Here is a 22554-nt window from a genome sequence, read left to right as displayed (position 1 = left end):
ACAAAAATTTAAAAACATTTTGGGTGTTTTTTTTGTCTTCATGAAGTGAGGGTGTTAACAATGAGAATGAAATACATTGGGAACCAAATGCTAATTGATCTTGAGTCAAAAAAATACAACACCTGTAAGCATGACAATGTTTCCTCTACTCTGTCTTCAGACATGTACCTTGAGCAAAACCTTTGTGATCATATTTAACAATTTTCAGATTTATCTATTTACATTCACTTAATGGAGGTGTAGTAGTCATTGTGGCATTTCAGTAGACAGACATCTAGGCAAAAAGCAACTAAACCTAACTTTGAAAGACGTAACCCCTAAATATGTGGGTGGAATTTTGGAAAATGCTATTGCATGGGACTAAATTCATTGCCAGTGTTGACAGACAAATTAGAGGGGTAACCACTAGAGGTAGTGCCATAAATGCAAACCATTAAGGAGAAGCACTGAAGATTGATAGCAGAGGATGTCATGTTGTAAAGCATTGAAAAGTAAATAAGATTAATGTCACTTAGTCATGGCAGGCAGTCCCACTGTTGTGAGCAGATCAGAAATCAGATTGAAAGCAATTGACCAGGACACGGCGGAGGAAAATTAGAGTAGCAACAATACTTATGAGAATTTTGAGATAAAGTGGGGTTTGGTGTAAAGTAATAGTTTGAGCAAAGAACGGTTTTCAAAGTTAGGACTAATTGCAGCAATTTTAAAGGAGAGGAATCAATCATGGCCCACAGAAGAGGAGCTATTACATTTCAAAACTCATTAAGCAAACAAGATGTAGTACAAGATTCAGGAGCTGAGTGAGGAAAAGAGAAGAACAATAAAGAAAATTAAAACTTCAGTTTTTCCTCATACTACATGATGAGGAAGGAAAGTAGAAGTGATTTTGATTGAAGAGGATGTGGTAGCAGCATACTGAAATGGTCTCGTTCCATGGACTGAGCAGAAACAGATTTATTTTAATAGTTCTCCATGGAACAAGTGCTCTCTATTGGCAGGAACTGGATACTCCACACAGGGTGGCAAGAAAAATCCACCCAAAGTAGATCAGCCATAATTACTCAGCCATGTAAGAATATCCATATCCTGTATGACAGCTAGAAATCTGTCAGTTTCATCCCAACTTGACCAAGTATGTATAACCTAATGTTTTGGTGAATTTAGTAAGAAGATCTAATCCATAATCTATATTGGAAATTACTTCATTTGACAGAGCCACATGGAAGTACTCATGCGACCCCATTCTACATTTAAAATGGTAGACATCTCAAATTATGAATTGTGTAAAAATATCAAAATAAGGTCTCGTGTTGAACACTGAATTCAAGTGAAGTTCTCCCCAAATCAGGCACTTCACACAAACTAAATGAGGATGTATAGAATTTTGAGACTGGCTTCCTCAGGGAACGTGACAGATTCGGTTAATGTTTTTGCGTGGTTTAAATTACATTTGCTTCTTTGCATTAATGGATTTTGTTAGTGATCGATCATGTTTGAATTTTCATCTTCTCAATATATAATTCGTGCCTGTGGGTGGCATTTAAAATCCAAGTGATGACACGAGTATTTTTTGAGGTCCTGTCAGTGAATGCCATCACTTGTCACATGAGAGTGAGAGGCTGCTAAGGTGGTTTGCCCCACGACTCAGTGCCCTAGAGTATCTAGATTTCTTTTTTAAAAAGATCAACCTGTTCAGGCACACCTCTTGGGTAATATGGGACTTGGATCCGCGCTCTCAAAGGTAGTGACCATAGCACTTCGCCACAAAGGCCCTAACTGAGCTACTTCGAGCGCCCCCTTACCTGCAGCCTCAACGATTCGTCCTGCCCACGCGTCGCTGGATTGGTGGGCTCCAGACGACAACCGATCCCTGATTGGTCACCCTGTCACGTCAATCAGGAGGCACCGACTTCCGACGACTCGGTCCGGTGGTGTTGAAACGTTCCGGAAGTTGGGAGCCGCGGGGTTCTCGCGCTGATCGGCAGCGCTGGAGGAGCGAGGGGTACAGAGAGGGTCCCGGGAGACCAGGCGGTCTCCGTCTTTGTGTCTGTGTCTGGTAGCGGGCCTTCCGGGAGCCGGGAAATCCACGTTCGCACGATGTCTGCTGAAGGCCCTGCAGTCGAAGAAGCAGTCGTTGCTGCTCTGTTATGATGAACTCATCCCGAGAGAAGCGTTTTCGCTTTTGGGACAAACTGACGGTGATCGGTTCACGGATAGTTCTGCAGCGACGGTCAGGCTTCTACCAGCAACATCTTAAATAGCATTTATAACCTGCCTTCGAATCACAGATCAGTGGAGTGCAGTTTATTAGAGTCATACAGCACGAAACAGACCCTTCGGTCCAACCAGTCTATGCCAAACATAATCCCAAACTGACTAGTTCCACCTGCCTGCTGCTGGCCTATATGCCTCCAGACATTTCTTACTCATGTATTTATCCAAATGTCTTTTGAGCGTTGTAAGTGTACCTGCAACCACTTCTTCTTCTGGAATTTCATTTCACACACTAAGCACTCTTCAAAAAAAAAAGCACCTCCATGTCTTTTTTAAATCTTTCTCCTCTCACCTTAAAAATATGTCCCCTAGTCTTGAAATTCTCTACCTAGAGAAAACATCTGCCATTTGCCTTATCTATACTTGTTATTTTATAAACCCCTATAAGATCCCTGTTATCCTCCTATGTGCTAATAAAAAATGTCCCAGCCTATCCAGCTTCTCCTTATAACTCAAGCCCTCCATTCCTGGCAACATCCTGGTAAATTTCTTCTGAACCCTCTCCAGCTTAACCATATCCATCCAATAACAGATTGACCAGAACTGGACACAGTACTCCAGAAAAAGCTCACCAGTGTCCCGTACAACGTCAACATGACATCCCAAAACCTGTACTTAAAAGATCTGTGCAATGAAGGCAAGTATGCTAAATGCCTTCTTAATCACCCTGTCTACACATGTCACAAATTTCAAAGAATTATGTTTCTGAATGCATGGATCTCTCTTTCTACAACACTACCTAAAGCTCTACTACTAGTTCTATAAATCCTGTCCTTGTTTATTTTGCCAAAATGCATAACCTGGCATCTATCCATTTTAAAATCCATTTGCCTGTCGTACCTGTCGACCCAGTCGATCAAGATCACTTTGTGATTTTAGATAATCATCTTCACTGTCCACTATACAATGATTTTCGTGTCATCTGCAAACTTACCAACCATGCCTTCTATATTCTCATCTAAATCATTTCTTTAAATGACAAACAAAAGTGGACCCAACACCGATCCCTGTGAAACACTGCTGCTGACGGGCCTCCAGTCTGAAAAACAACCCTCCGTCATCACTCTCTGTCTCCTGCTGTTAAGCCAATTTTGTATCCAATTGACAAACTCACCTTGAGTCCCATGTGATTGATCTTTACTAATTAGTCTATCATGTGGAGAGATAGGAGGAACTGCAGATGCTGGAGAATCCGAGACAACAAGGTGCAGGGCTGGATGAACACAGCAGGCCAAGCAGCATCATAGGAGCAGAGAGGCTGACGTTTCGGGCCTCGACCCTTCATCAGAAAAGGGGGAGGGGAAGGGGGTTCCGAAGTAAATAGGGAGAGAGTGGGAGGCGGATAGAAGAGGGATAGAGGAGAGGATAGCTGGAGAGGAAACAAACAGGTCGAAGAGGCGGGGATGGAGCCAGTAAAGGTGAGTGTAGGTAGGGAGTTAGGAAGGGGATAGGTCAGTCCAGGGAGGACGGACAGGTCAAGGGGGCGGGATGAGGTTGGTTGGTAGGAGATGGAGGTGCGGCTTGAGGTGGGAGGAGGGGATAGGTGGGAGGAAGAACAGGTTAGGGAGGCAGGGACGAGCTGGACTGGTTTTGGGATGCGGTAGGGGGAGGGGAGATTTTGAAACTTGTGAAATCCACATTGATACCATTGGGCTGCAGGGTTCCCATGCGGAATATGAGTTGCTGTTCCTGCAACCTTCGGGTGGCATCGTTGTGGCACTGCAGGAGGCCCAGGATGGACATGTCGTCTGAGGAATGGGAGGGAGAGTTGAAATGGTTCGCAACTGGGAGGTGCAGTTGTTTATTGCGAACCGAGCGTAGGTGTTCTGCAAAGCGGTCCCCGAGCCTCCGCTTGGTTTCCCCGATGTAGAGGAAGCCACACTGGGTACAGTGGATGCAGTATACCACACTGGCAGATGAACATCTGCTTGATGTGGAAAGTCTTCTTGGGGCCTGGGATGGGGGTGAGGGAGGAGGTATGGGGGCAGGTGTAGCACTTCCTGCGGTTGCAGGGAAAAGTGCCGGGTGTGGTGGAGCTGGAGGGGAGTGTGGAGCGGACAAGGGAGTCATGGAGAGAGTTGTCCTCCAGAAAGCAGCTAAGGGTGGGGAGGGAAAGATGTCTTGGGTGGTGGGGTCGGATTGCAGATGGCGGAAGTGTCGGAGGATGATGCGTTGGATCCGGAGGTTGGTGGGGTGGTACGTGAGGACGAGGGGGATTCTTTTTTGGTTCTTATTGCGTGGACGGGGTGTGAGGGATGAGGTGCGGGATATGTGGGAGACATGGTTGAGGGCGTTCTCGACCACCGAGGCGGGGAAGTTACAGAAGTTACGGGGATGAACGGTCAGTCCTCAGTAAAGGGCTCACCTTTGTCCCCCTCCACCCACAGATCAACGAATACCGCTCACGCTTGGACATAGAGCAGTTTTTCCGCCGCCTCCGCCTCCACGCTTACTTCTTTAACCGTGAACCTAACCCTCCCTCTACTGACCCCTTCTCCCGCTTCCAACACACCACCTCCTCCTGGACACCACCCCAAGGCCTCCTACCCTCCCTCGACCTCTTCATCTCCAACTGCCGTCGAGACATCAATCGCCTCAACCTCTCCACCCCTCTCACCCACTCCAACCTCTCCCCTGCAGAACGTGCAGCCCTCCGCTCCCTCCGCTCCAATCCCAACCTCACCATAAAACCTGCGGACAAGGGAGGCGCAGTTGTAGTATGGCGCACTGACCTCTACATCGCCGAGGCCAGACGCCAACTCTCCGACACCTCCTCCTACCGCCCCCTTGATCATGACCCCACCCCTGAGCACCAAACCATCATCTCCCAAACCATCCACAACCTCATCACCTCAGGTGACCTCCCATCCACGGCCTCCAACCTCATCGTTCCCCAACCTCGCACTGCCCGCTTCTATCTCCTTCCCAAAATCCACAAACCTGAATGCCCTGGTCGACCCATTGTCTCCGCCTGCTCCTGCCCCACCGAACTGATCTCCAACTATCTCGACTCCATTTTCTCCCCCTTGGTCCAGGAACTCCCTACCTATGTCCGTGACACCACCCACGCCCTCCACCTCCTCCAGAACTTCCAATTCCCCGGTCCCCAACACCTCATCTTTACCATGGACGTCCAGTCCCTCTAGACCTGCATTCCCCATGCAGATGGCCTTAAGGCCCTCCGCTTCTTCCTGTCCCGCAGGCCCGACCAGTCCCCCTCCACTGATACCCTCATCCGCTTAGCCGAACTCGTCCTCACACTCAACAACTTCTCTTTCAATTCCTCCCACTTCCTACAGACAAAGGGGGTAGCCATGGGTACCCGCATGGGCCCAAGCTACGCCTGCCTCTTTGTAGGTTACGTGGAACAATCCCTCTTCCGTACCTACACTGGCCCTAAACCCCACCTCTTCCTCCGTTACATTGATGACTGTATCGGCGCCGCCTCGTGCTCCCACGAGGAGCTCGAACAATTCATCCACTTCACTAACACCTTCCACCCCAACCTTAAGTTTACCTGGACCATCTCTAACACCTCTCTCCCCTTCCTGGACCTCTCTGTCTCCATATCGGGCAACCACCTAGAAACCGATATTCATTTCAAGCCCACCGACTCCCACAGCTACCTAGAATACTCCTCCTCCCACCCACCTTCCTGCAAAAATGCTATCCCCTATTCCCAATTCCTTCGCCTCCGCCGCATCTGCTCCCAGGATGAGGCATTCCACTCCCGTACATCTCAGTTGTCCTCGTTTTTCAAGGACCGTAACTTCCCCGCCTCGGTGGTCGAGAACGCCCTCAACCGTGTCTCCCACATCTCCCGCACCTCATCCCTCACACCCCGTCCACGCAATAAAAACCAAAAAATAATCCCCCTCGTCCTCACGTACCACCCCACCAACCTCCGGATCCAACGCATCATCCTCCGACACTTCCGCCATCTGCAATCCGACCCCAGCACCAAAGACATCTTTCCCTCCCCACCTTTATCTGCTTTCCGGAGGGACAGCTCTCTCCGTGACTCCCTTGTCCGCTCCACACTCCCCTCCAGCTCCACCACACCCGGCACTTTTCCCTGCAACCGCAGGAAGTGCTACACCTGCCCCCATACCTCCTCCCTCACCCCCATCCCAGGCCCCAAGAAGACTTTCCACATCAAGCAGATGTTCACCTGCACATCTGCCAATGTGGTATACTGCATCCGCTGTACCCGGTGTGGCTTCCTCTACATCGGGGAAACCAAGCGGAGGCTCGGGGACCGCTTTGCAGAACACCTACGCTCGGTTCGCAATAAACAACTGCACCTCCCAGTTGCGAACCATTTCAACTCTCCCTCCCATTCCTCAGACGACATGTCCATCCTGGGCCTCCTGCAGTGCCACAACGATGCCACCCGAAGGTTGCAGGAACAGCAACTCATATTCCGCATGGGAACCCTGCAGCCCAATGGTATCAATGTGGATTTCACAAGTTTCAAAATCTCCCCTCCCCCTACTGCATCCCAAAACCAGTCCAGCTCGTCCCTGCCTCCCTAACCTGTTCTTCCTCCCACCTATCCCCTCCTCCCACCTCAAGCCGCACCTCCATCTCCTACCAACCAACCTCATCCCGCCCCCTTGACCTGTCCGTCCTCCCTGGACTGACCTATCCCCTTCCTAACTCCCTACCTACACTCACCTTTACTGGCTCCATCCCCGCCTCTTCGACCTGTTTGTTTCCTCTCCACCTATCCTCTCCTCTATCCCTCTTCTATCCGCCTCCCACTCTGTCCCTATTTATTTCGGAACCCCCTTCCCCTCCCCCTTTTCTGATGAAGGGTCTTGGCCCGAAACATCAGCCTCTCTGCTCCTATGATGCTGCTTGGCCTGCTGTGTTCATCCAGCCCTGCACCTTGTAGTCTATCATGTGGAACCTTGTTAAAGGCTTTACTAAAGTCTAATTAAACAATGTCTACTGCTCTGCCCTCATCAATCTTCTTGATTACTTCCTTGAAAAAAATCAAATCAAGTTTGAGACACCGTTTCCCTCGCACAAAACCATGCTGACTATCCCTAATCATTCTGTTGCCTCTAATCACTATCACTTATTTCTTTGGCCTATAGTATTGATTGTCTTCAGGGATATCTCCTGCTTTATGCTGTGCATTTGGTGAAAAACTTTTTTTCTTCCTCTCTCATTTCTACCAGAGTTGGACTGTCAGATATCTCTGTCCTCGAGGGGCAGTTGGTTATATACCATTTTGCATCAAGTATGCAGACAGGACAAGGAGACAGGCCTTTATGAGCTACCATAGCTAGTGTGGGGATTGAAGCCACAATTTTCATGGTATTCTGCACTGTGGCTGACTGAGCTGATGCAAACCCCCAGAGACAGAGCAGGAGAATAGTCCTTGGAATTTCAATTATTCTGGCCACAGTAAATATTTAGGAAGGGGGAGATGATGGCCTAGTGTTATTATCACTGGATTCTTAATCCAGAGATCCAGCTAATGTTCTGGGGACCTGGGTTCAAACCCCTCTGTGGCAGATGATGGAATTTGAATTAAAAAAAAAAAGTCTTGAATTAAGAGTCCAGTGATGACCATGAAACAATTGTTGATTGTTGTGAAAAATCCATCTAGTTCACTAATGTCCTTTAGGGAAGGAAACTGCCATCTTTACCTGGTCTGGACTAGGTATGACTTCAGACCCATAACAACGTGATTGACTCTTAACTGCCTCTGGGATGGGTAGTAAATGCTGGTCTAGTCAGTGTTGCCTTCATCCCATGAACAATTAAGGATACTCTTGCAATGCTGAAGAGAATGTTTTGACGCTGTTGTGTCAGGGGACGGTTGATGAAACTGCCATGGACTGCATTGCCAGCACATGTTGGAGCAGGAAGCTCTAATGTTCGGAAGTTTCTGCTCTGAAAATGAGCCACAACTATGGTACTGCAGGTCACTATTTTCTGTGTGCGTGTGTGTGTTTGTTAGGATTTACAGGAGGATGGCTATCCTCCTGATCTATGAAGATCCTAACACAGGGGTTCCCAAACGTTTCCCATTGGGATCTCACTTAATGCCCAGAAAGTTGTTTTGACTTGCAAGACAGTGGATAGGGACACCTTTAAAAGTGGGGATGCAGTGGTGTAGAGTAGATAGTTGTGAGCAGATTTAATTGTTTTACAGACATATATAAAGTCAAAAATCACACAACACCAGGTTATAGTCCAACAGGTTTATTTGAAATCACAAGCTTTTGGAGCATAGCCCCTTCAGGTGCGGTGAGATGAGAGCACACAGACACAGAGTTTATAGGCAGACAGAGGAAGGGCAGAGAGATCAAAGGATCATACAACTGGTGTGAGTGGTGTGAACAAACCTGAAATGGTTGACTGCCTGCCTCCTGTTGAATCTTTAATCATTCGTACATTCCTGCATTCTAGAAATTGTAGAAGCAGGATATGGAGAACTCGGTTAGAAAGGAGACGCAAGTTTCGATTGATTATAATGCAAATTTCAGAATCTATTTCATGTCACTGCCCTGAAATCATCAGTGTTTGCCTAACTTTCCAAATTTCAAATACGCAGAGCGATAAGAATATACAAAAAGTGACATCTCAGGTCAGACACCGAATCGTAGGTGTGAGGCCTTGTTCAGAATCTGTCTCAGAGTTTTAATCTGGAATCAGACTGGTTTCATTCTGAAAGCAGGAATTTATAAAATGTCACACTGACTGACTGTGACTACAAATTATGTGTTTTTTGAACAAAATAGATGTTTCTTTATTTGCAGATATGTTCTTGGATGAAATGATTCACCTCATACGTTTGTGTATGTGTGTGCGCGCGTGCGAGAGAGAGGGTCCATGTGTGTGTGAACGAGTGCGTGAGAGAGTAATAAGAAATCCAGAACTGTACAACCTAATTAAGGTAGAGAGATCATAATTTATCAAGGTGATGCTGTCAAAACAGGACAGTAAGGAAGATTTTACAGATACAGAACAGTGTGGTGGGGTCACCTGTAGCACGACATGAACCCAGTGTGTTGTTGTGTTTCTCTAAGTCCGCCTTGGAGGACACTTACCTGAAGATTGGAGGCTGAATGCCCTTGACTGCTGAAGTGTTCCCCGACTGGGAGGAAACACTCCTATCTGGTGATTGTTGCGCAGTGTCCATTCATCCATTGTCGTAGTGTCTGCATGGTCTCGTCAAGATAGCGAAACTCTGAGACAGATTCTGGACAAGGCCTCACACCTACAATTCAGTGTCTGACTTGAGATGTCACCTTTTGTATGCTCCTATCGCTCTGCCTGTTTTAAGTTTGGAAAGTTAGACAAACGCTGATGAAACTTTTAATTATCTCAGGGCAGTGACTTGAAATAGATTCTGAAATTTGCATCTTAATCAGTTGAAACTTGCATCTCCTTTCTACAGAGATATTCATATCCTGCTTCTGCAATTTCTAGAATGCAGGAACATATGAATGGTTAAAGATTCAACAGGAGGCAATCAGTCAGCCATTTTAGGTTTGTTCACTCCACTCACACCACTTGTATGATCCTGTGATCTCTGTGCCCTTCATCTCTCTGCCTATAAACTTTGTGTCTGTGTGCTCTCCTTTCACTGCACCTGATAAAGGGGCTGTGCTCAGAAAGCTTGTGATTTCAAATTAACCTGTTGGATTATAACTCGGTGTCGTGTGATTTTTGACTTCGTCCGTCCTGTCCAACACTAGCACCTCCACATCCGAAGTGCATAAATTCTGCACTGCTCCAGGAGATGAGACTCGAGGTTAATTTGAAAAATTGCGAGGATATGAAGCCGCTTCATCTGGTTGGAGCTTCATGGCAGCCATTATTGCCTTGGACTTTATGACTCAAAAATTTTGACCTCACTTGAGTTTGCAAAGCTCACTTTGGGAATCATTGCCCTAACCCTTCTTAATTTCGTGGAGAGGCAATTCATAGGAACTAGAAAGATCATTTGTTTACAAAACAGTGTATCAGTCTTTCATTCAAAGAACCGTTCTCACCAGATTTATGGTCAATCACTGGGAATGGAGGTGCCCTGGTACTTCCTGATGTTCTTCAGCAGCTCCTATCTCTACCAGTTTTTCACTGGTGGAAGGCCTGCTATTATTGGCCCTTCAGACTTCGGAGTCCATCTGCTTTAATTGGACATCTCGTCACGTGCCCTTTAAGTCCTGACACCAAGGGGATTGACTCCTAAGAATGAAAATTCAGCTCAATTTATTTGTTTTGAAAGTAAAACTATCACAAACATAATACTCTTTTTGCAGACTGATGCTAATAATGCTGTTAATAATAACAATATTAATAGTGCACCACACACAACAACCATGAAATATACATAGGATGTGAAGGTGATGTACTAATCTTGAAGTATCATAACATTTATATGAAATGCGCAGTATTCAATTTGAGAAGCTCAGGCCCACTCACTTACTGCTGATCCAGACCCTAACCTTGCTACCTACTGCCAGAAAGAACGAACATTGAGGGAAGCTTTTTGAAATTCCTTTCTAACTTCCTAAAGTAATGATGCAAGTTTACGGAGATCATGTTAGTCTGTGCACATCATAAAGTCAACTAACATAAGGTATATCTAAGTCATCAGATTATGGCTTTAAGACTCGGTTCAGATACTTGAGTCTAGTCTAGGTTGCCATTTCAAAAGTACTTAGCTACAAAGTGCTTTGAATTATTTTGATGAGTGAAAGGCATGATATAAATGCAGGAACCTTATAACTGGAAAGTGAATTGGGAATCTCCTCTTCATAAAAAGATACAATTTGAACTTAATACAGTAGTATCTTTTCTCAGCTTAAGTTTCTACTTCCAAGAAAAAAGAAAAGAAACATTTCCAAGCATCTACCATTATTGCCTGCAGATTTTATACGCATGGACTATTGTTCTACTGTCCTTATCTAATTCAAAGAACCTATTTGACTGAACCAAAAATAGAAATTGCTGGACAAACTCAGCAGGTCTGTCAGCATCTGTGGAGAGAAAATAGAGTTAATGTTTCGAGTGTAGAGATCCTTCTTTTCTAATAATTTGTTAAAATAAATGTCAATTTATGTTTAACTGCATTAATTTAGTGAAGCACCATTCATGCAGGTACCATTTGGGGTAAATCAGAGCCTGTCAAAGAATGATTTCTTAAAATCTGCTGCGTAGTACATTATTCAATTTGAAATAATGCTTGTTTATTATCAATTGACTTTCTATAAATAAACCAAACTGAATCAAATGTGAAATTGTATTCATAAGAATAAAATAAATAGGAGTAGGAGTTGGCCATCCTGCCCTTTTGAGCTTCCTGTGCCATTCAGTGAGATGATGGCTAATCATTTAATTCAAGCACACCCTCTCAATCTGTCCCAATATCCCTTGATTCCCTTGGTATCCAAAAATGTATTGATCGTTGACCAGAATGTGCTCAGTAACAGCATCTCAGCCCTGAAGGGTAGAGAATTCCAAATGTTCACAACCCTTTGAATGGAAAGATTTCTCCATATCTTAGTCCTAAATGGCTAACTCTTTGTTGTGAGACTTTTGACTAGTGTGAGACTCCATAGCCAGGTGAAAAATCCTCTCAATATCTATCCTGTCAAAACAACAATTTGATATAATTAAGTTTATTTGACTTGATGACTCCTTGTAGGACAATTCCAGGAATAAGTCTAGTAAAACTTTGTTACACTCCCTCTATGGTAAATATTAGGTGGGGACATCAAAATTATGGTCTAAACATATATTTTGTTAATAAATTTATTTATTTTAATCAAGTCAGTACATTACATTTGTATTCATGTTGTGATGAATGGTACAATTTTGAAGTTTTTAATTTTTTTTTAAATTTGTGTTTTTGGATCCACAGGGTTCTCTCTGGAAGTTATACAGGCATAAGCTGCTGGTATACATTGAACACTTAATACAGGCTATTTATGGGAATGGCTACCTTTCTGTTTCTGGCAGAGAAAATGATTCAACCTGGGAATGTTTCATTCAGTCACTGAAACAGCAGCACATTATCTCTGGAGAAACTCAGCTTGGAGTGCAGCAGTACGCAGTATTGAACATGTATTTGAGACCCTTGGTTATAATTTTAGATGACAACTTCTACTATCAAAGCATGAGATATGAAGTTTATCAAATAGCAAGGCGAAGTAAGTCTCCTGTCGCAAACAATATGTAGTAATACATCCAAAGCAAGCAATCTACCTACTAATGTATATAAATAATTATTACTTCTACAAATATTGGCCTTTTTTTATAACAAAAACAATTGTCCCTTTTATTTCTGCTTCGCTCACTACCTGCTTGCTGAGACGAAATGAGTATCCAGCGGCTGTAGTCCTTTCAGCTTTCTAATGGATCATTTTATTGTAAAAATTAGGAGCATTGGCATTTTCAGATAGTGTCAAGAAGCATGTAGCCTAAACTTGTTTTGATATATTTTCTTTTAGTATTTTGGTATTAACATAAGTGCCTCAAAAATTACAACAAAGGTACAAAAACAGTAAATGGCACAGTAGTGACTAGTTTTCAAAGACTGGGATATTGTCACTATTCTCCAGTACTTAGATAAGTTAGTAATGGTGATAATGGGGCAGCATGGTGGCACAGTGGTTAGTACTGCAGCCTCACAGCACTAAGGACCCGGATTCGATTCCACTCTCAGCGGCTGTCTGTATGGAGTTTGCACGTTCTGCCCACTGTCTGTTTCCTCCGGGTGCTCCAGTTTTCTCCCACAAACACAAAAATGTGCAGGTTAGGTTGATTGGCTAAATTGCCCCGTAGGTGGGTTAGCCATGGGAAATGCAGTTACAGGAATAGGTCTGGGTGGGATGCTCTTTGGAGGTTTGGTGTGGACTCGATGTTTCCACACTGTAGGGATTCTAAAAGAATTCTAATTCTAGAATATGCCCAAGAAAGGCAAAGGCCTAAGTTTTTACTCTAGAGTTGCAAGTGCAGTGTGGGGAAACTACCCAACTTTGTAAGCCCAATTCAGAAGAAAGTGTTCCAAAATAAAGTTTTTACCTGGGTTTTGAATGGGGGTGGCATGATTGTTAATGGATGTTAGGCCTACCGGTTCTGGAAACTGAGCGAGGCAGGCTGTCTGAAAGGCTGGTCTTTGTGCTTCTGTTGTTTGTCCAGCTATAAAAGAGACATAAAAGATCTTTTACCCCTCACCATGCTCCTCCCATGCCAAATTATGCCCCCTACCCACATACCCTGTGACCCATTATTTTCTGCGCCAACCTATGTCTCTTTACCTCACCTCTTTTCCATTTTAGCCTCATACTCCTCCAACCCCATAGTGTCTCATATCCTCCATACCAACTTATTCCTCTCTACTCAATCTCACGAAGCCCTTTATAGCTCTTATGCCAACTTATGCTAACCAAGCTGCTCAACCACCAACCTTTGTCAGGACTCTATGTCAGTTCAACTGTCTTGACAATGGGCAGAAGAGCCGTGAAATAAAAGCTGTCAGTCTATTGATGACTTCACAATTTAAAAGAAAATCTTCTCATATATAAATCTTCTCCAAATCTAAATTGTTTCAATTATAAACATATTCATAGCCTCATATCAAAAACTTCATAACTATTTGGAGCTATCAATTAAACTCTAAAGTGACAGGATTAATATGATAGTTAGTGAAATCGATCTTGCAGCACTAATCCAGTAATGATAACCTTCAGGCTTATGTCAACGGACAGTGAAAAGGAAAGCTTGTCAGTTCCAATGAGCTTGAAAATTACAATGAATTTATCCACATTTTTATGTATTTTCATATCTATATTTAACAATTCTAAAAGGCATTTGATCCCTTCCGAAAGAGTCCCTGAACCTGTCCAAAATAGTTCCCTACCTCTCCAAAGAACTCTGGTAAACTACAATCTTTTCTCAAAATATAAAGTCCACAAATTGTATTTGGACACCCTGTTAAGAAAAAGTTGCAAAATACAACGAGCCCCGTTTCCCCTTTGTTGAAAATGTTGGGTGCTGAGTTCAGGGGTAGAATTTCTGGAATTGGTGCTGTTCTGGCCAAGTTGTCGACCTGCTCCCTTCTTATGGAAATTCAGGCCTGAGTTTTGCTATGAGTAATAACTTGGATTCTTTATTGACAGAAATGTTGTAGACCGTATAGTTGAGGCATAGAATCGTTTACAGCACATAAGTAGACTGTTTGCCCCTTGTGACTTTATCCATGGAAAAAGTGCGTTAGAGCCTAGTGTCAGTTTCAACACTTGCGTCCATAGTTTTCGGTCATGGTATGTCAAGTGCATATCTAAGTAATTTTTAAATGTGATGAGGATTTTTCCTTCTGCCATCTTTTCAGACAAAGTTTCAGATCTGTACTGCCCTTTGGTTTAAAAATAATCTTCAAATTGCTGATAAACCAGGTATTGATGTCTCCTGGTATTGACCTCTCTGCTAAAGGAAATTACGCTTTCCTATCAGCTCTATCTAAGCTACTAATAATTTTATACACAAATTAAATCTCTTATCCATTTTATCTGTTATAAAGGAAATAACCCCACTATCCAATCTTGCCTCGTAACTAATTTTCACTAGTCTTGGCAATATTCTTGTAAAGCTTCTTTGCTTCCTGTCAAAGCAATCACATCCTGTCATGTGGTGACCAGACTGCATGTGCTACTTCATTTTTAATTGTACCAGTGTTTTATATAGTTCTAGCATAATGTCCTTGCTCTAATGTTGTATGCGTCAGATAATAAAAGTATAATCTGCATGCATTCTTAATCAGTTGATGTTCCTGTCCTTCTGCCTTCAGGGATCTGTGTTCATACACTTCAGAGACCCTGTACACTTGTTATTATTCTGAAATCTCTTGTGTATATCCTTTGCTTGTTTGTCCTGATCAGTCATTAATAGAGCAAGTTCCAGTAAGATTTACTGTTCTATTGAAATGGTTAGGAATGCAAGAATTCTGCATCCTTCCTGGTCAAGTTGCTAGCTGTAGTTTAGTTTGTGTTTACTCTTATCTCAAGGTTGTTTCAAAATGATGGCTGAAACTTTTGGATGTTATTTACCAGTTCTAAACTGAATATCTGATTCAGAGAAACCAACAAATGCGTGAGAAGTTCAGAGTTCATAACGATGCAGAGCAGGAATTCACTTTTATTAGTTGGATAGAGTGAGTTTGATGTTTAATATATGCTGTGCCTGCCATGGCGTGCTTGATGTTACTACTATCACTACTAATATTTTATATTGTTCTTTATGAAAAGCTCAAATATAAGATGTACTTGTGTAAAAATTCTGCTTATATGCTTGCCAGCTAGGTATTTTCGACCTATTCACATTTGTGGAACCGAAATTCCAAGCTGGTGAGTAACGAAGTGGAATTTCTGACTAATTGCCTCTTTTAAAAAAATGCCTCATTATAATGTTAGAAATGATATTTAAGGTCAATCAATTGCCAGCAACCTATCTTTTTAATAGATTCCGTAAGTTTCCTTCAGCTGTTTCTGGAGTGCCGCCTTGAACTATGTTTACAGAGAAATCATAAAAGAAGCTGTCCGGTAAATGATGAAACAATAGTCCTGATGTCAACAAAAATACAGCGACCTGATCCTGTGAGAAATGTATGGGAAAAGAACAATCTGACACTGGAAAGTGCAGAAAATGTGTTGGAAATGGATATGTAAGTATTCTAAGTAACAATCAATTACCATTAATTTACTTTTAATACTTGTTTTTAATTAGGAAGAAGACAATATCGTAATATACCAGTTCTTCTTAAAGTTAATTTTTTCCTCAATTATTTGTTGGAGTTTGATTACTTTCAGATATTTCAGAATGCAGGATGCTTGCCAGTGACATTCACAAGCCACAAGATGATAAAACAAAATATCAGTGTACTGTTGTTATAGTTTAACCAAAACACCATAATAATTCATAAATGTCTATTTGCATGTTTCAGGATACTAGATTTATATTGATTTAATTGTCAAGTGTAGTTTGTTATCATAAGTTGGCTAGATGGATGGTTTGTAATTCAGAGTGAATATCAACAGGATGGCGTTCAATTCCCACACAGATTGTAGTTAACATGAAGGCCTCTGGCCTTGCCTGATGTGTAGTGACCTGTTTTTTGCTAACAGTCCTGTCCATCTTGCCAATGGCACTTTGCTGCATATAATGGAACTTAAGCTGTCTTATTGAAGTGTGCTGGAGAACTCCAGCTTTAACAGCAACCTGGAGAGAATCAAAACTTTGTAATCTTAAAAAGTCTGCGTGCAATATGAAGTAATTCTATTTTGAGTTCTGTCCTCAATCATTGACCTAATGTTAATTCTGTCGATGGAAATTTGTGGTTGTGATGGGTGTTGCTCAAAACTGCATTATTTGTTCAACTTGCTAAATTGCCTTTGAGAAAGTGATGGTGAGTTGTTTCTTGAACCACTGCAATCCATGTCATGTAGGCACATCCATGGTACTGTTAGGAAGGGAGTTCCAGATTTTTTACCCAGCATTAGAGACAGTTCAGAGAAAGTTGGTTAACTGATATTTGGGACAGGTGATTACCTTATGAGGAAAGGTTGCACAGATCCCAAGATGACTTAATAGGATGTTTCCTGTTTTGTCGGAGAGATTAGAGAAAAGTGATAGTGAGGAAAGAGGTAAGTCTGAGGCTGGTACATTTGAGAAGAGGAGCAAGTCAAATAGTCAAGGCAGAGGGTAAGTTAAGACTGATAAATTTAACTGCATTTGTTTCAATGCAAGAGGCATGACACGTATGGTAGATGAACTCAAGGCATGGTTGGGAACATGGGACAGGGATATCATAGCTATTACAGAAATGTGGTTCAGGTAAGGGCAGGTCTGGCAGCTTAATGTTCCAGGGTATAGATGCTATAGGTGGGCAAAAGAAGAGAGGAATTGGCATTTTTGGTTAGGAAGAACATTACAGCTGTACGAAGGGAGGATATTCCTGGGAGTGCATCTGGTGAAGTTATTTGGGAAACTGAGAAACAAGAAAGGGATTAACCTTGAATCAGAGATAGTAGGAACTGCAGATGCTGGCGAATCCGAGACAACAAGGTGCAGGGCTGGATGAACACAGCAGGCCAAGCAGCATCATAGGAGCAGAGAGGCTGCGATAGGGTTAGGGTTAGGGTTGGGGTTATTGGGATTGTACTATAGGCCCCTCCAGTATTCAGCAGGAAATTGAGAAGCAAATGTGTAAAGAGGTCTCAGTTATCTGTAAGAATGATAGGGTGGTGATGGTAGGGGATTTTAACTTTGCAAACATAGACTTGGACTGCCATAGCATTAAGGGCTTGGATGGGGAGGAATTTGTTAGGCGTGTGGTTGTAGACATGCTTGCCAAACTGGTGTGTTTGTCTGCAAACATTTTGTCACCCTGCTAGGTAATATTGTCAGTGCACCTCTCTTCTGTGCTGAATTCCAGGAAAGCCCTGGAAAGACTCAAGAAAGACAGGAACATTGTAATCTTACCAGTGGACAAAGGACGCATGACAGTAATCCTCAATAGAGCCCAATACATTGAGAAAGCTAATGCACTACTAGCAGATACTGACACCTACCAACAGATGGCATTAGACCTGACACCACAGTTAAGAAATTACACAACTCCGGAGACATCAGCAAGACAGACTAGCAAAAAAGAAGCCAGAGGGATCCAACGTACCCTGCTTCTACGGACTCTCCAGAGTACGCAAACTGGGGGTCCCCGTCAGACCCATTGTCTCACTTACAGGCACACCAACATATAGACTTGCCAAAGAACTACAACAGAAATTGAAATACTTAGTGGACAACACTACCACTTCATCCACTCATCCCAAGAATTCCTCAACATCATCAAGGAAAACAGGATAGAAGAGGACAGGATGATGATATTCTTTGACATAACAACACTATTTACATCCATAAACATCGACCTAGCCAAAGAGAGAATTGCCACACTACTGGATGAATCAAGTAGGCAGGCACCCCAGAGTACCAACAGCATCAATAAGGACACCACCATGAAACTACTAGATCTGTGCCTCACAACCCACTTCACCTGCAATGATGGCATATACAAACAAATCAACAGAACACTAATGAGATCCCTAATATCAGGACTGATAGCAGAAGTAGTAATGCAAAGGTTAGAATGGACAGCGCTCCCCACTATACAACCCAAACTTTGGGTCTGTTATGTAGATGACACCTTTGTGATTATTAAACGGACAAAACTAAAAGAAACCCACCGACATACAAACAGCATCCTTGCTGGGATAAAATTCACCAAAGAAGTAGAGAACAACAACCAACTACCCTTTCTGGACATAATAGTAGAACACAAAAACAATGGGGAACTCCAGACTAGAGTATATAGAAAGATCACACATATGGACCAGATATTCAATTACATTAGCAACCACCCTAACGCCCACAAACAGATCTGCATCAGGATGCTATTTAAATGAGCCATAACACATTGCAGCAACCCGGAGCTACGCAAAGCAGAACAGGAGCACCTATACAGAGTCTTCATAAGGAATGGATACCCAAAAAGCACAATCTGCCGTTACTTTCGAGATAGACCACAACAGAAAGACACAACATGACCAGACTCATTGATCACCCCACTGTACATCAAGGCCATTTCAGAGATGACCACAAGATTACTCAGACTCCTAGGTATCAGAGTAGCCCACAAACCAACAAACATCCTACAACAGTTACTGACGAACGTAAAGGATCCCATTCCCAAAACTAGCAAAACCGATGTAATATCTAAAATACCATGCAAGGACTGTGAGAAACATTACATAGGCCAACCTGGAAGAAAACTGACAATATGGATACATGAACACCAACTAGCCACCAAGAGACACGGCCAACTCTCACTTGTCTCACTACACATGGACAACGAGGGACATGAATTCGACTGGGACAACACATTCATAATTGCACAAGCCAAACAGAGACATGCCAGGGAACTCTTGGAGATCTGGTATTCTTACTGGAACTCCATCAACAAACACATTGAATTAGACCCTGTGTGCAAATCACCGAGAAGCAGAACCGGAAGTTGTACCAATCACCCCAGCAAACTGAGGCATATAAATAACAAGCGGGACAGAACACTGAGGCTTCACCGGAGGTGCACTGAAGATGTTACCTAGAGGGGTGACGAAACGTTTGCAACCAAACACCCGGCTCAGTGAACAGGTCTACAAACTCATCCACAACCTGAGCTACAAATCTTTTCGAAAACTTGTTAAGTGTGTAGAAGAAAATTTTCTTATTCAGTATGTGGATGTACCTACTAGAGAAGGAGGAAAACTTGACTTTCTCTTGGGAAATAAATAGGGCAAAGGACTGAGGTGTCAGTGGGAAGCACTTTCGGACCAGTGATCAGATGTGCCAAGGAGTGGCAGATAGTGTTTAATTTAGATAAATGTGAGAGGTCGCACTTGGTAAAGCAAATCAGGGCAGGACTTGTACACTTAATGGTAATGCACTGGGGAGTGTTGCCAAACAAAGAGACCTTGTGGTGCAGGTACATAGTTTGTTGAAGGTGGAATCGCAGCTAGACAAGGTGGTGAAGAAGGCAGCTGGTACGCCTGCCTTTATTGGTCAGGGCATTGAGTTTAGGAGTTGGGATGTCATTATGTGGCTGTACAGGACATTGGTTAAGCCACTTTCGGAATACTGCGTTCAATTCTAGTCGCCTTGCTATAGGAAGGATGTTGTTAAACTTGAAAGGGTTCAGAAAAGATTTATAAGGATGTTGCCGGGGTTGGAGGGTTTGAGCATTTGGGTGAGACTGGGCTGGGGCTATTTTCCCTGGCGTGTTGGAGGCGGAGGGGTGACCTTATAGAGGTTTATAAAATCATAAGGGATATAGATAGGGTGAATAGCCAAGGTTTTTGTCCTAGGGTAGATGAGTCCAAAACACGAAGGAATAGATTTAAAATTAGAAGAGAAAGATTTAAAAGGGACCTAAAGGACCACTTTTTTACACTGAGGGTGGTCTGTGTATGGAATGAGCTGCAAGAGGAAGTGGTTGAGGCTGGTACAATTACAGCATTTAAAAGGCATCTGGAGGGGCCTATGAATAGGAAGGGTTTAGAGGGATATGGGCCAAATGCTGGCAAATAGGACTAGATTAATTTAGGATATTTGGTTATCACGGACCAGTTCGAGCAAAAGATCTGTTTCCGTGCTGTATGACTCTAATTCTCATTAACTGAATTTAGATAGTTTACCTTGATGCCATTGCAGGTCAAATGCTGGTTCGTGTTCAGTGCATTCACTCTCACTTCACCTCTTGAGTTCAACTCCTTTGTCTATGTTTCATCCAAGGCTGCACTGAAGTTAGAAGCTAAGAGGCCCTGGCAGAACCTAAACAGAGCATTCGTGAACGGTCTATTGTTATTTAAGTGCTGCTTGAATACACTGTTGACATCACATTGTGTCAGTATTTCTGATGATCAACAATAGACTATTGGGGGGTGGTAATTAACTGGATAAGACTTCTGCTTTTTGTGGACAGGGCAGCACTTGAATAATTGTCCACGTTGTCAGGTTGACGTCAGTATTGCAGTTATTTTAATCCAGGTTGGCTAGAGCAGTTTTTCCGCCGCCTCCGCCTCCACGCTTACTTCTCTGACCGTGAACCTAACCCTCCCTCTACTGACCCCTTCTCCCGCTTCCAACACACCCCCTCCTCCTGGACACCACCCCAAGGCCTCCTACCCTCCCTCGACCTCTTCATCTCCAACTGCCGTCGAGACATCAATCGCCTCAACCTCTCCACCCCTCTCACCCACTCCAACCTCTCCCCCGCAGAACGTGCAGCCCTCCGCTCCCTCCGCTCCAATCCCAACCTCACCATAAAACCCGCGGACAAGGGAGGTGCAGTTGTAGTATGGCGCACTGACCTCTACATCGCCGAGGCCGGACGCCAACTCTCCGAAACCTCCTCCTACCGCCCCCTTGATGAAGACCCCACCCCTGAGCACCAAACCATCATCTCGCAAACCATCCACAACCTCATCACCTCAGGTGACCTCCCACCCACGGCCTCCAACCTCATTGTTCCCCAACCTCGCACTGCCCGCTTCTATCTCCTTCCCAAAATCCACAAACCTGAATGCCCTGGTCGACCCATTGTCTCCGCCTGCTCCTGCCCCACCGAACTGATCTCCAACTATCTTGACTCCATTTTCTCCCCCTTGGTCCAGGAACTCCCTACCTATGTCCGTGACACCCCCCACGCCCTCCACCTCCTCCAGAACTTCCAATTCCCCGGTCCCCAGCACCTCATCTTTACCATGGACGTCCAGTCCCTCTAGACCTGCATTCCCCATGCAGATGGCCTTAAGGCCCTCCGCTTCTTCCTGTCCCGCAGGCCCGACCAGTCCCCCTCCACTGACACCCTCATCCGCTTAGCCGAACTCGTCCTCACACTCAACAACTTCCCTTTCAATTCCTCCCACTTCCTACAGACAAAGGGGGTAGCCATGGGTACCCGCATGGGCCCAAGCTACGCCTGCCTCTTTGTAGGTTACGTGGAACAATCCCTCTTCCGTACCTACACCGGCCCTAAACCCCACCTCTTCCTCCGTTACATTGATGACTGTATCGGCGCCGCCTCGTGCTCCCACGAGGAGCTCGAACAATTCATCCACTTCACTAACACCTTCCACCCCAACCTTAAGTTTACCTGGACCATCTCTAACACCTCTCTCCCCTTCCTGGACCTCTCTGTCTCCATATCGGGCAACCACCTAGAAACCGATATTCATTTCAAGCCCACCGACTCCCACAGCTACCTAGAATACTCCTCCTCCCACCCACCTTCCTGCAAAAATGCTATCCCCTATTCCCAATTCCTTCGCCTCCGCCGCATCTGCTCCCAGGATGAGGCATTCCACTCCCGTACATCTCAGTTGTCCTCGTTTTTCAAGGACCGTAACTTCCCCGCCTCGGTGGTCGAGAACGCCCTCAACCGTGTCTCCCACATCTCCCGCACCTCATCCCTCACACCCCGTCCACGCAATAAAAACCAAAAAATAATCCCCCTCGTCCTCACGTACCACCCCACCAACCTCCGGATCCAACGCATCATCCTCCGACACTTCCGCCATCTGCAATCCGACCCCAGCACCAAAGACATCTTTCCCTCCCCACCTTTATCTGCTTTCCGGAGGGACAGCTCTCTCCGTGACTCCCTTGTCCGCTCCACACTCCCCTCCAGCTCCACCACACCCG

The 22554-nt window shown here is 44.2% G+C and overlaps 1 protein-coding gene across 1 annotated transcript in view; it reads left to right on the top strand.

Moving 5' to 3' along the window:
- The first annotated feature begins 60 nt into the window (after positions 1–60).
- The window catches only part of LOC109927462 (L-seryl-tRNA(Sec) kinase), a 40948-nt gene continuing 18454 nt past the window's right edge, over positions 61–22554 (top strand). The window contains exons 1-4 of the mRNA XM_020527485.2: positions 61–124; positions 1986–2230; positions 12161–12449; positions 15760–15961. Of these exons, the coding sequence (XP_020383074.2) occupies positions 61–124; positions 1986–2230; positions 12161–12449; positions 15760–15961 (800 nt within the window). The remainder of the gene's footprint in view (positions 125–1985; positions 2231–12160; positions 12450–15759; positions 15962–22554) is intronic.

This window comes from Rhincodon typus, chromosome 20 (genome assembly GCF_021869965.1).
Source record: "Rhincodon typus isolate 14 chromosome 20, sRhiTyp1.1, whole genome shotgun sequence".
NCBI lineage: Eukaryota > Metazoa > Chordata > Chondrichthyes > Orectolobiformes > Rhincodontidae > Rhincodon > Rhincodon typus.
This window is presented reverse-complemented; position numbering and strand designations above follow the sequence as displayed.